At 34.4% G+C, this 14,932-nt stretch overlaps 1 protein-coding gene across 1 annotated transcript in view; it reads right to left on the bottom strand.

The window, feature by feature from the left end:
* The window catches only part of SMCHD1 (structural maintenance of chromosomes flexible hinge domain containing 1), a 125,506-nt gene that overhangs the window by 78,347 nt on the left and 32,227 nt on the right, over positions 1–14,932 (bottom strand). Inside the window, exons 6-12 of the mRNA XM_081802545.1 lie at positions 12,628–12,742; positions 12,384–12,503; positions 7,625–7,791; positions 4,773–4,863; positions 3,875–4,085; positions 1,754–1,874; positions 1,484–1,667 (exon numbers count right to left, since the gene is read on the bottom strand). Coding sequence (XP_081658671.1) covers positions 1,484–1,667; positions 1,754–1,874; positions 3,875–4,085; positions 4,773–4,863; positions 7,625–7,791; positions 12,384–12,503; positions 12,628–12,742 — 1,009 coding nt within the window. The remainder of the gene's footprint in view (positions 1–1,483; positions 1,668–1,753; positions 1,875–3,874; positions 4,086–4,772; positions 4,864–7,624; positions 7,792–12,383; positions 12,504–12,627; positions 12,743–14,932) is intronic.

Here is a 14,932-nt window from a genome sequence, read left to right as displayed (position 1 = left end):
CTGCCGAGCAGGGAGCCCGATGCAGGACTCGATCCTGCGACTCCAGGATCATGACCTGAGCCAAAGGCAGTCTCTTAACCAACTGAGCCACCCAGGCGCCCTAATTTTAGATTTCTAACAGAAGCATTGCTAAGAAAGAAAATCTTTGCTATCATCTTTGGAACCAAGGTCTCAATGGTTACTACGAGTAACAAAGCTTTCCTTCCCTTGTATAAATCCTAGAGTACACCAAAAATGATGAACACTGGCTGCCTACGAGAAAGAGAACTAGCTGGTTATGGGAAAGGGGTAAGCAGAAGGCTCCTCGCTGTGAACCATACACATTCTCAACAAGGTGATAAAAATCTCTCCATTTATCAAGCACGGATATACATATATATAATAAATATATATACAGTATATCTACAGTATGTAAATATCATTGGGGGGAATGACTAGAGGGAAAAAAGTCTAAAAAGCTCCTTTGAGGATGATAATGAAAAAGAAGTTGAGAGGGGCGCCTGGGTGGCTCAGTCGTTAAACGTCTGCCTTTGGCTCAGGTCATGATCCCACAGTCCTGGGATCGAGTCCCACATCGGGTTCCCTGCTCCACGGGAAGCCTGCTTCTCCCTCTCCCACTCCCCCTGCTTGTGTTCCCTCTCTCGCGGTGTCTCTCTCTGTCAAATAAATAAATAAAATCTTAAAAAAAAGAAAGAAAGAAAGAAGGAAGGAAGTTGAGAAACACTGCTATACAAAACACATTTCACATTTTTCCTTTTAGTTACGTATTATATATCCGTATTACCTATTCAAGAAAGTTAAGACATGAAATAAAAACTAAGTGTTTTCTACTAAAACTTAAGAAAATGTGTCACTGCTTATTGTTCTTTGCCCTGTTGGGAGATACATAGAGAGATTTATACTCAAGCATAAGCTGTTTAACGCCTGTCTTTAAGAGAATTAGTAAGGAAGAAAATCTCCACACTACATACTCTCATGGAAGATAACACATAAAGTTAAATAAATTCATTTCTTCCTATATACCTTACTCCATTAATACACCATTTCCAAATGAAAATGGGACAAAATTAAAAATGATTTCACCTTAAATTTTTCTAACTTGCAATTGGAAAATCAGTATCTTAATCACTAAAAAAATTATGCCTACCAAATTTTTATACTGCACTTCAACATATAACCCTTGTAGTATATAATATTATTCTCATATGCTCTCATCAAGTCAACATGCTTCTGTAGCTTCTACTCACTGTTAAGGTCTTGATATTAAGATCTAAATAAAGGTCTGTAAATTTTATTCAAACACAGTCTAATCGTTTTGAAATTTTTGAGTAATGTCAACACATAAATGCTCATGAAGAAAATTTATATTCTTTTGATTTAATAAAAAGCATGTAAATTATCAGTACAAATTCATATTTGTGACTTTCATCGTACTTAAAATAGAACATATGCAAATATTCAAGATTGATATTTAAAATCATACCTGTCCATTTAAAATCCTTGTAAAAAGGGTGTTCTTATCTTTCAATTTTAGCTCAAGATCCATAAAAGTCAGTTTATTTGTGCTGACCTGGAATTTGTCATTAGTGAATAATGCACCAGATATTCTATTGTAACATTCAATTGGTGCAAGCCCTCTCTTCTTTGGAGGAGTACACCAGTCAAAGCTTGAACAGAACAAAATATTAATACTATAATTAGTAAAAAATTCGATTTACGAAACAGTGTAATTTCAGCAAAAATCAAAACTCACTCTTCAACAGATGTATATGGTATTAGCCGTCCATTCCAAAAACATTCAAAAATAGGCCTTTTTCCTCTTGCTGCTTTCTCAAGTATGAAACAATCATCATCATCATCTTCATCTTTTAATTCTAAAGCAAAGGCATGAGTGGAGCAAACTGTTTATTGCTATAAAATTTATGTAATTTTTACCACTGAGTAACCAACTTCTTTAAGTGAAATATTAAAGTTGCTTCAGAGAAACTGTAACAAAAGCTCATAAGATATCTCACACTGCTTTCTATACAACTTAGCGACAGCTTTACTCTTAGTTTGCCCTCAGGCAGATTTCCAAAGTGGTTCCACATTACCAATGGGTGTTACTGATTTACATCAATATATAGTTACTTATATACTTATCAATCTGTGTTAGGGGTACTACACTAGCTACTGGGCCTGCAATCTTTAAAATCTATTTATAGAGTAAGAGGGTCACACATACAGAGATTATGCCCTATAGTAGAATCCTTCTTCCCTACAAATATAGAAGCTTGAATCCTGTACCTCAAATACAGGTTTCACAATTCTGTCAGAACCAATATGTTCACATAAAAGTCACCTGGGAAATCTACAGTGTCTAGTAGCAACAACTTTGCCTAGTTTGAACAAATCAATCAATAATACTAAATTTAATTTTATTTCAAATACTAACTTTTCAAAGATCAGATTCAGGTGACACACATTACAAAGCATCAAACACATAATTAGCACAATTGCCTATAACATTTTTATGCTTCTTACCAATACATTTTCATATACCCAAACAAATTAGGATCAAACACCTTAGTTATTTTGGCATTGAGGCACCCACCCAAAATAAACCCTTCTTCTCCCGCAAAAAAACACAAAGAAGTTCCTTTCTTTTAAACCAAATCACTTTGCTTTGAGAAAACTTAAGATATCATTTGAAGAACTTTATCTTTTTGTCTACACATAGAAAAATTACAAATGTCAAATTAAAAAGGCGTAAGCAAAATCATGGGAGGTAGAGCCACTGAGTAATAACATGTATGAGCACTTACTGGACACTATTCTAAGCATTTGCACCAGTTTCTTATCTAACATTCACAACACCTCTACAAGGAAAGAGATTACCTCCCATTTCACAGAGAAATGGAGACAAGGATCGTTTGTCAAAGTTTACACAATAGAAAGTGGTAAAGATGGGATTTAAATTAGGAAATCTGGTTCCAGAACCCACAAGTCTAAAAATATACTAAGGAAGTATTCTGAATGAAGAAGTTTAATATTGTTAATCTATGAATTCAATGCAATTTCAGTAATTCCACTAGGATTTTTTAAAGGGAATGTACAAAGTGATTCCAAAATTTATCCAGAAGAGCAAAAGATTAAGAATTTTCTCAAAAAAGAATAGTAAGTTTCCTACCCTACAGGTATCAGTACATGGTATAAAGCTACAGGAGTATCATTACTCATGTATATAAACATAAAATATATCAATACCTTAAAGAATCCAGATCTATGTATTTATGGGAACTTAATATTATTATGAAAGTAATATTTCAAACCATTTAAAAAATAGTAACATTCAGTAGCTGATGCCAGGAAACCAAATACATGCAAAATATTAAGTCAAAGCCCCACCTCATTGTACACACAAAAAAGGAGATTATAAATGCATTAAAGATTTAAACATAAAATGGTTAAAAAATAAAACTATAGGATCTTTTTATAATCTGAAGTGTATGAAGGCTTTCCACAGCAAGACAAAATCAGAAAGCATAAAGAAAAAACCAGTATGACTATATAAAGCTTAAAGCTTCTTGATAAATACCTACAAAAAGGGAAGACAATATGGGGATGTTTAAGGATTAATATGCAGTACATAGCTAAAAGTTCAGTAAGAAATGCATGAGAAAAGAATATGTAATGTTCTTTAAAGCCAATGCTTTATTCATCTGGAAGTAAATACACACAAAAATCAAGAATTATAAAAATTATAAATACCTAAGATATTCATAAGGAAAAAAGTTTTATTTTATCTAGCCTTAACAGCCCAACTAATAATAATGGTTAAACAACCCTAAATCACAACTTCACATTTTGTAGCTAAGATAACAGATTAACATACTTGATGGAAAGCATGGATCATCGGGGTAAGTTTCTCTATCATATAAGAAAGGGTGATATCGAATAATCCCTTCCACTACACCATCTCCTTCAACATGAGCCTTGAACTCAAAACTATCAGCTGCTGTGTTTATATACAACGTCTGCATGTCATCTTCTATTTCCCTTAGGTTGACAATCTTAGGTGCCTTCCCCTTTTCAAACATAGAAATCTAAAATAAAAATAAAACAAAAATAATTAAATTCTATGGTGAATTTACTTTTGTTCTCAACTATGATCCAACAACAGAATAGGCAAAACTTGTATTTATACACATAATCATATAGCTTAATTATATATGTGTTTATATATGGCTTAAATAACCATTAAGTAGCATCTCAATAAGGAATATAATACACTACTAAAAATACAGAATGTAAGCAAAGAAAGAGCAAAGCAGAGCTGATGAACAGATAACTCAGGAGTACATTTAAGGTTTCGTGCTTAGAGGTAGGAAGTGGGACAATGATAATGTGAAATTCTTCCCAATGTGTGGGCAAGGATATTGAGAACCCAGTATTCAAATATTCTGTGCTTCTAAACCTTACTTCATCATCCTAAGACTTCTATGAACAAAGAGAAACATTTATATTCCTTTTTCTCCCTGCTTTGAGACATGATGTTAGCTCTGTAGAAGACAGGGGAAAAAGAGAAATCAAGTACTATAGTAAATAAACGCTCAAAAACCACATACGCTGAGCAATGGTCTCTTTACTTAAATATCTATTTGCCAAAGTACTTTGGAGAAACACAGGGAGAGAGAGGTTGTCTAATTATTGATTTTTCTTATCCAGAGTCACTTGGAACTGGAACAGATACCTCATAATCTGTATTATTCTAAGAAAGAATTTTATCTTACTTCAATATCAATGTTGTTGAAAGGTCCAACTTCTTTTGATGTACGTTTTTCATTTCCTTTTGGGCCATGAATATAGTAATGATAAATATGCCTAAAATACAGAAAAATACTTTATACTTTTAATTCCATTTAATTCATAAAATTACAGTTCATAAAATAATCTACAAAAAAATTTTTATAACTACTCTTTGGTAGGTGCTAAGCATTATACTAAGCATTTTTTTGGGGGGGGCATGCAGGGGTAAGAGGGGAGAGGCAGAGAGAATCTTAAGCAGGCATGGAGCCTGACGTGGGGCCTGATCTCATAATCCTGAGATCATGACCTGAGTGGAAATCAAGAGTCAGATGCTTAACCAACTGAGCCATCCAGGCGCCACTATACTAAGCATTCTCAAATACAGCATATCCCATTTAATGGTAAAAACAATCCTAAGATGAAGGTATTACTATACCTCATTTTATAGATACAGAAACTGGGATGCAAGGGGGTTATATACTTGAACTAAGATTACAGAACTAGAGTTTGAAAAGTGGACTACAATCCAGGCCTTTCCAACGTAAAAAGCCCACATAGTTTACACCTCCCAAAAGTATAGTTTATCAAAAAAATGAAAACCAGAAGGCAAGAGACTATAATTCTACTTGTCAGGAATGTTCTAGAAAGGACTTAAATATCAGAGAGTATGTAGGATTTAAATTTATCTCCTCAATATGAGAATATCATTCTATAACTCTCATCCCTCCTCTCCTACAGCATCAAGACAATCTCATCCCCAAATTTCCAAAGCAAAACTAATAAATTCAACATTATCCCTTCAAAAATCACCAATTCAGAACTCTTACCACTTTAAAGTTTTAAAAGATATTTTGGTGAGACTATTCATGGCTAAAACATACATCTATCATTACTCTTCAAACAGGAATTTGCAATGTTCCTTTGTATGAATTTTAATTTTAAAAAATTATCCTAGCTACTCTTTAGAATAATGAGATAAAAGGAAATCACTGAAAATCTTCAGATCTTTCTTCATGCACCTCAAAAGTGTTATCATAATCAACAGTAAGGTTACAATATATTCAGAAAGTGTTATAATTAGCTTAACAGATAGGTTTCAAAGAATGGTTAAAGTAATATGTTACTCTTTGTTAGTGCAAGATTATATTCTAATTATGTGCTATGTACACTGAGTTCCTTTGGTTAAAAGAAATAATTACAAAATAGCTAATGAAATATGGACTTAGAGAATAAAAATTCCCAAGTCTATATTTAAAATTCTTGGGTTACAGTCAATAAACATCAATATTCTACAAGAGAAAAGGTACTTCTAAAATGAAATTATTTTCCGGGCACCTGGGTGGCTCAGTCAGTTAAACATCTGTCTTCAGCTCAGGTCATGATTCCAGGGTCCTGAGATCGAGTCCCACATCGGGCTCCTTGCTCAGTGGGGAGTTGGCTTCTCCCTCTACCCCTCCCCCTGCTCATGCTCTCTCTCTCACACATGCTCTCAAATAAATAAAATCTTAAAATAATTAAATTAAAATTTTAGTTTTTTAGAAAAAAATTTAAACTGTTAGTATACACTTATGTATAAAATAAAGAATCTCAAATTAAGTTTAATAGCCTTTTGGGTAAATGTGAAAAAAATACTTTTTAAAAAATGTGAATTTGGGGGGCACCTGGCTCAGTTGGTGGAGTGTGCAAATCCTGATCCCAGATTTTGAGTTGGAGCCCCATGTTGGGTGTAGAGATTATTTAAAAATAAAATCTTATGGGCGCCTGGGTGGCTCAGTTTGTTGGGTGGTTGCCTTCCCTTCGGGTCATGATTTCAGGCTCCAGGGAGCCCGCTTCTCCCTCTCCCTCTGTGCTCTCTCTCAAATAAATAAATAAAATCTTAATAAAATAATATCTAATTAAAAAAAGTGAATTTCGTGCAGATGTACCCATTTTTGCAAGACTCAGTAATGTGGACTAATGCAAATTATTGAAGTGATCCAGTAAATGGTATTTACTATGTAACTACGGAAAAAAACTAAGAACCATTAAATATTCTGATGATTTGTTCTAATGGAATATGTTATACTCTAAAAGTTTTCCTGGAATAAATACACAAAGATGTACTGAAAATATATTAATATGTCATATAGGCACATTTGCATATATTATTTTAATAGACTTCATGCACTCATTAACATTTACTGCGCATCTACTTTTTTTTTTAAAGATTTTATTTATTTATTTGACAGAGAGAGACACAGCGAGAGAGGGAACAGAAGCAGCGGGAGTTGGAGAGGGAGAAGCAGGCTTCCCGCTGAGCAGGGAGCCTGATGCGGGGCTCGATCCCAGGACCCCAGGACCATGACCTGAGCCAAAGGCAGACGCTTAACGACTGAGCCACCCAGGCGCCCTGAGCATCTACTATTTAACAGGAAACACTAGGGATATAGGGATATAGCAGTGCAGGAAAAAAAGACATTCCAACGGAGGAAGGGAGAAAAAAAATGAAAATACATGGTATGCAAGATTATGACAGGTGCTATAGAGAAGAAGCACAAAAGGGGAATATGAAAGTGATGGTGTTGAATTTGATAAATTCTGAAGCTTATTTTAAATTTTATCATAGGTCTTAAAAGCCTGCCCCTCAAATAATGATCAATATGCTACAGGTGATCAATAAATATTTACAGAATAGAGAACTGTTTTAACGTTAACCTTAGAGTACTGGTTACTGCCCTTAAGGGAAGGAAATGAGACAGAAGCAAAGCACACAGCCAAGAGGTTTCAATGTAGCTCTAATATTTTCTGTCTTAAAAAGAATACATAGCAACATGTTCTGAATTAAGTAATTACTTACGCTAACTGTCTTGTCCAAAGAAGGAAATAATTTTTCAAATACTGTATGTGTTCTGGTTGTACTCCTGTGATAACCACAGCAGTAAAGCTATCTTTTTCCTTCTCCTCTAAGATAAGATGATGTAGAAATCTTTCATCATCATTTGTAATGTGAACAGAATCAGATGGCTAGGAGAGTGAATATAAATACAACAGATTAGATACACTTAATTATAATATACAAATAACATTTACATTAACTTTTAATATGATTCGCTTAGTTTCATAAACAGGCTTCAAAAAACTTTTGAAGGAAAATAGCCCAAGACAAATCAGATGAGTATGTACAATGCTGTGAGAACAGGATAGCTTTAATACAAATTGCTAAACGGGCATATATACAGGAGTACCCTACACCACAACGCTGATTAAATCAATTTTTGGATCATAAAAGAAAAGGTAAGAAAATATATATATATACTGAGTTTTAAAATGCTGAAAAAAACTAAAGACACTTACCCTAGGGTGGAATGAGACCTTGCTTGGGATACCTACCACTTAACTTGGCCAGGACGAATAAACGCCCAGCCCTCCATGTTCAAGAAAAGTGGTTTGTAGCCTGAACCCAGGTGGCTTAGCCCAAAGGCACTGTGTTTAAAAGGGAATAAAATAATCCTGGACCCTAGTCCACTTTCAGAGATTATCTATAGCTTGCTTAGAAGGGAAGTGGGGAGGGGGAAAGAGTAAAGAGTGTTTGAGGATAAGAATTACAAACGTCTCGATTTATTCTAAGTCTTTATGTGTTAAAATTACATGCATATATATACTATGTATGTTGCCATATACATAAAAGCTTTTAAGGATACACACCAAACTATTACATCTAGGAAACTGGTTGATTTTTTAAAATAAGCATACATTACCACTTCTTAAAAATAAAAACAAACCCTCCAAAACCATTCCAATGCATCCCTACACACTAATATTACAGCTACAAGTAATATTTTATACACTTTGGGAGCTTGTGGATTAGTTTACTAGTGATGCAGGTTCATTACCAAATATTTATCGAGCACCTTCTAAGTTATACGACTCAACATGGGTACAAGGGAAGATAGAGTTAAATAAGACCAGTGCCTTCCCTCCCTACAAATTCTGATAGATGAGAAACAAATGATTACAAAACAATGTGCCATTATAAAAAGATGAACCAAGAGCTACAGAGTTAAAAAAAAGGGTGACATTTACCTAGCGCATGACTAGAACATTCCAGCCCAATGAGAACATGAAGGATTTGAGAGTATAAGGCAAACAAGGTAGTTTAAAGTATATAATAAATACATCATGAAAGAAGAGTCTGCTGAATCAAGCAGTGAAAATGGATGGAAGAAAGGGCAGATGAAAAACTATGTTAAAAGAACTGAATGGTGAATGATTAACAAGGATTATGATTACTAACTACTTGGCCAGGGGACGCTGTTAATTGCAAAGAGTAGTTGGGGGAAAAGTGGGAAAGAGGAAAGAACAGAAAAGGTTTGTAGATATATTTTATTTTGGATGCACCAAAAGTGAGATATTCATGGAACATCTGGGGAAAGGCATCTAACTGAAATGGGAAATGAGTGTGCCAGATATGATCAGCTGGTATTGAGCACCCCATCCCACCTTTTATTGTCCCTTCCTGGACTGCAGGGAATGGAAAGCCAAAAGTCTACTTTTCAGACTCCCTTACATTTTACGTGGTGGATGCAAATTAGGTTTCACCAATTAGATGTAGTAGCCAAAAATTTAGAAGGGGAAAATAAGACGAAGGCCATTTCCTGAGATTTCTTGAATGTTTTCTGTTATGCAAGGTACTGAACGACTGGATACTCAGGTTCCGGCTTCAAGCGTTAGCACTGATACAGCACCGGTTATAGCCAAAAGGTCTGTGTTTTGGTGTTGGAGGAACTGAGCCAGCAAGACTTTTCCAACTCCTGGATCACAGATAAGGCAGGTTTCTAAATTCCTGATCCAGTGGTGGTCCTCCAACTTCATGATTATAGCAGATGTTGCAGCATCCCTTGAAGGCCAATTCAGAGTGCCCCAGAGTATCCTTCTAGGAGGCTGAGCAAAGAGTTCATTCCTAGCCCTTCAAATGATCATGCAAGCATCTAATTCCCTTTATTAAATCCTTTTCTGTTTGAAGTGTCTAGAATGATTTGTTTCCTCAGTGGAGTCCAGCCTGATTCAGTGTCTCAATCTTAAAAGTCTTGACAAGAAATACAGATTTGAGAACTGTTGGTGTTAAGTGGCATATATATTGCCCCCTAGAAAAAGCAAGACTCCTGGTGGTAAATCAAGAGCCGCCAACTCTATACACAAGACTGTATATAAGAGTTGGAGAAACCAAAAAGTAGGCTGGAAAAGACTGGTCAGGGGGAAAAAAAAAAAAAAAGGACCAGGGACCTATTAGTATCCATGAGATGCTTGTTGGCACAAATTAAGCACAAATCACAGGAAAAAATGGCAGAAATGATGACCCAAGAGATAATAGTTCTATCCAAGTTTTATCATACCTATACAGTTTTGAGAAACACTTAAATTCTCAATTCCTGTTTTTCACCTGTTTTGACATGGCAAGTATTTCCACAAATACACCATATAGGGCTTTGGGACAGTAACATAAGATGAAAAAGATGGAATACTATTATGTAAATATAATAAGATGTGTAAACTGTGTAATAAATGCAACAAATTTAAAAAGGGAAAGAAAAAGTGAGATGAGCAAAATGAAATTTCCTGGACAAAAGAGAATGTGATGTTATATAGAAGAAAGTGGCTTATAAACAAAAAAAAAAAATATTCAGCCCATTTAATAAAGAAAAGGTATTATTTTCACCTGTCAAATTGCCAGCATTTTGCTGCCTTCCCCTCCACTCCACTTTTTAAAAATAAGGAAGTTATCAGATAGGCACTTCCATATACTGTTTTGGGGACTGTATTTGACTTGGGTTTAACCTTTTAGAAAAGCAATTTGTAATCCACACCGTGAACATTTAAAAAGTTCAAATTCATTGTCACACTTTTAAAATTCTATAATCTGTACGAAGAAAAAACTAATTTGGGCAAAATGTTATGCAAAGACATTCATGGCAGTGTCTTTATTTATAATTATAATAAAATCCTTTAAGTTAAATGCTCAATAGAATAGTTAAATTACAATACAAATTGCTATAAACCTATTAAAAGTGCACGTGTACAAAAATATTTTATGAAATGGAGAAATACCCAAAATGTTAAAAAATGTGGCTCAAAGTGTAAATATATTTTTAAAAAGTAAGTATATGAAGGAGATTAAGAGTACACTTCCCCCACCCCCAACTCAAGATGTCAATAAGGAGGTTTTATTTTAACTTCAGTATTACAGTGTTACATTAGCTTCAGGTAAGTGTACACTTATCTAGATGAGTACTGAGTAATATATGGAATTGTTGAATCACTATATTGTACACTGAAACTAATATATAACACTGTATGTTAACAACACTGGAATTAAAATAAAAAACAAAAAACAAAACCCTGAAAGCATATAATAAAAAAGTTAGACTAGGGAGCCTGGGTGGCTCAGTTGGTTAAGTGACTGCCTTCGGCTCAGGTCATGATCCTGGAGCCCCTGGATCGAGTCCCGCATTGGGCTCCCTGCTCGGCAGGGAGTCTGCTTCTCCCTCTGACCCTCCCCTCTCTCATGTGCTCTCTCTCATTCTCTCTCTCTCAAATAAATAAATAAAATCTTTAAAAAAAAAATAAATAAATAAAAAATAAAAAAGTTAGACTAGAGGGGCGCCTGGGTGGCTCAGTCGTTAAGCGCCTGCCTTTGGCTCAGGTCATGATCCTAGGGTCCTGGGATCGAGCCCCGCATCGGGCTCCCTGCTCGGCGGGAAGCCTGCTTCTCCCTCTCCCACTCCCCCTGCTTGTGTTCCCTCTCTCGCTGTGTCTCTCTCTGTCAAATAAATAAAATCTTAAAAAAAAAAAAAAAAAAGACTAGAAATTCAACTAGAAATTTCTTCCCAGAATTTGAGACTTTAAGTTTCCTATACATTTTTTACAACTTACTTCAGAATCAGAAAAAAATTTAAGCAGCTCAAAATTAAAGATTTTAGGGGTGCCTGGCTGGCTCAGTGGGTACAGCACATGACTCTTAATCTCAGTGTTGTGAGTTCAAGCCCTATACTGGGCATGGAGCCTACTTAAAAATCATAATTTTTAAAAAACATTTAAAAAATTCTAAAATGTTTCAGGTGGAGAAAAGTTGAATAATACAATAAATACTATATACTCACCACCACAATGCAAATTTGCTAACATTCTGCTCACTAAAATTAGAATCTGAATGTAAATTTCTAACAGAAATAAATCACTCATTTATTTCTCTGGAGCTCTGATTTCCTAAAAGCTTATTATCTAACTTGAAATTGTTAGACCAAAAAAGGTTTAAAAATTCAATCTCAGTGTAAGGAAAAAAGTTTACTATTTTATGAGCAATTTCCAGGAAGCTAGCTTTATGAGACAAGTTGTTGCCTGAAGACTTCCAGCCTGAAAAAGCATGTAAATAGTCACTTTTTGCTATTCACATGACAAAAGGAAAAGGCTGAAAATTAATACAATTTGAAAATGCCATACCTTCAACTTTTAAAGCAATAGTGTAAGTATCTTGGATAGAAATTGAAAAAAAAATTTTTGTTTCTATCATATGTCCAACAGTAATAACTTTATAATTAATGAGTTAAAATGTATCATACCTTTCTGTTTCTAATATATCCACTATATATTGCCTCTTTATTTTTCTCCTTCTTCTCAAAATCTTCTTTAGAAAGCACAAGTTCATGAACATCTTGGGAATCTGCAGGTTTGCTTATCATCTGTTAAATATTAAAAAGAGTACTTAAAAAATTCCTAAAAGTTAAACTGGTTAACACATTTAGACAGAATCAACCTCAAAATATTTTTAATCAACTTTTATTTATAAGAAACCTTTTTACTTACTCTGGCTGATTGTCCAACAAAGAAAACAGCCTGCTTGCCCCCAACACCAAAATAGGAAATATCACTATTTAAACTGCGTGGCACTGGTACTGGACGAACATATCCTGAATGATCACTAAAATAAAACATTAATGCAGTGATTTTAAACAGGCTACTTAAGTACCAAGAGAAATTGCTATAGAACTTTTATTAAGTGTTAATAAAATGATCCCCAAGCTAGACGACACCCCTAATTCAAGGTAAAGGAATCAGAGCCCAAAGTCAAGATATCATCTAATCCAGCAGTTCTCAAAATATATTCCCCAGACCAGCTGTTATCAGCATCACCAAAAAACTCAAGAAACACACATTCTTGGGTCCACCCTACTAAATCATAAACTCTCTCAGCAAACAAGACTAAATAAATGCCCGTATCCTTATCTCTCCTACTACCCCTACATCTGTCCCTTCAAAATTGTTTACTGCTTCAAAACTTATAAAACATTGCTCACTATGACTTACACAATAAGAAGATTCTCTGAAGAATACAGGAATTATAGCAAAGACATTCTTACTTCCATGTATCATGACAAAAGAACCTCTTATGGAACCATTAACAACACTCTCAAGAGTAGGCATCCCTGGTCTCTCAAAACATAGGCTAGGTGTCCAGGGACACCATTTCCCAATATCAGATATAAACAGAATTGGGGATGAGGCCAGAACCCCTATTACACTCAATGGAAAAGGTAAACACTAGATGTGGCATAGCTGGAAAGAATCAGAAAACACAAAGATACATTCAATGAACTTTCCCATAAGAAATAAAAAAAGAAAAGGAACAGAAAATATCAAAGTGGGTATAAAAGACATGAGGGACTAAAAGAAAACATCTCACACAAGTGTAGTACTGGAAAGAGGAGAAAATGGAAAAAGCTACAGATACTGGTTGACAGAAGCTGGGGAGTGCAAGAAATAGGGAGAGGTTGTAAAAGAACACAAAGTCAGCTATAAGATGAGTAAGGTCTGAAGATCTAGTCACTAACACTCTACTGTATAACTGAAATCTGCTAAGAGAATAAAACTTAAAAATGCTCTCACCACAAACAAACAAACAACAAAAGGTAAATATGTAAGGTAATGAATGTGTCAATTAACTAGAGGGAAGGAATCCTGTTTAAAGGAAAACCAGAATACAGTTCGATATTTAATATATATCAATGTAAAATGTACAAGAACAAAAGATCAAGACAGTAAATGGCATGGATATTATTGCTGTGATGTACTAATATTGTATGTGAAGTGAATAATATTACTTGGGATAGACTATGACAAATTAAAGATATATTTTGAATCCTAAAATTATCAGTAGAACAAGAGTAACAACTAATAATCCAACAAAGGAAAGAAATAAAATAGAATTACACACACAAAAAATACTCAATTTGAAATAAGAGAAAAAAAAAACAGGAACAAGCATAGCAATAATTGCAGTAAATATAATTGGTCTAAATACCCCAATTAAAAGGCAGAGATTGTGAAATTTTAAGACATAACTATATGCTGCCTAATATAAAGTGACAATAGGTTAAAAAGTTAGAAAAAGAGTTAGCATCTTAACACTAATGTAAAGAAAGCTGGAGTAGCTATATTAACATCAAACAAAGTAGATAGAAGATTATCACCAAGATATGAAGAATAAAACAAATACATGGGTAAATTAAATAGACCACACTTCTCCTCTTGAGTTTTTAAAATTAGACTGCTGAAATCAAAATAACACTATTTGATGTGGTTCCCAATGTATATAGAGGTAATACTTAAGAAAACTAAATTATAGGGCACCTGGGTGGCTCAGTTGGTTAAGCATCTGCCTTTGGCTCAGGTCATGATCCCAGGGTCCTGGGATCAAGCCCCGTATCAGGTTTCTTGCTCAGCCAGGAGTCTGCTTCTCCCTCTCCCTCTGCCCTGTCTGCCCACTCTCCCGGCCCCAACCTCCCTCATGCTAATAAATGAAAAAAATCTTAAAAAAAAAAAACTGAATTATAAAGGGGAGAGAGCTAAGGAATTGACATAATTTGGTAATATTTCATTTTCAATTCACTTTAAGTGGTAAAATATCTTCACTAGTAGAATATAATGTTTTGTCTATATACAGAATTCCCTAGAGTGATCGCTAAAAAAAAAAAATATATATATATATATACTCAAAATCACCTTATAAAGAAAATAGTAAAATATGGAATAGTAAAATATGTTCAAGTAATCCATACAAAGGTCAGAAAAGAAAAATGAAAAATAAAGGGAATAAATAGAAGTTATAACA

Source organism: Leptonychotes weddellii, chromosome 13 (genome assembly GCF_054177405.1).
Source record: "Leptonychotes weddellii isolate Sample4059 chromosome 13, ASM5417740v2, whole genome shotgun sequence".
NCBI classification, from domain to species: domain Eukaryota; kingdom Metazoa; phylum Chordata; class Mammalia; order Carnivora; family Phocidae; genus Leptonychotes; species Leptonychotes weddellii.
The sequence above is the reverse complement of the archived record's forward strand: the minus strand, read 5'-3'. Positions and strand labels throughout refer to the sequence as shown.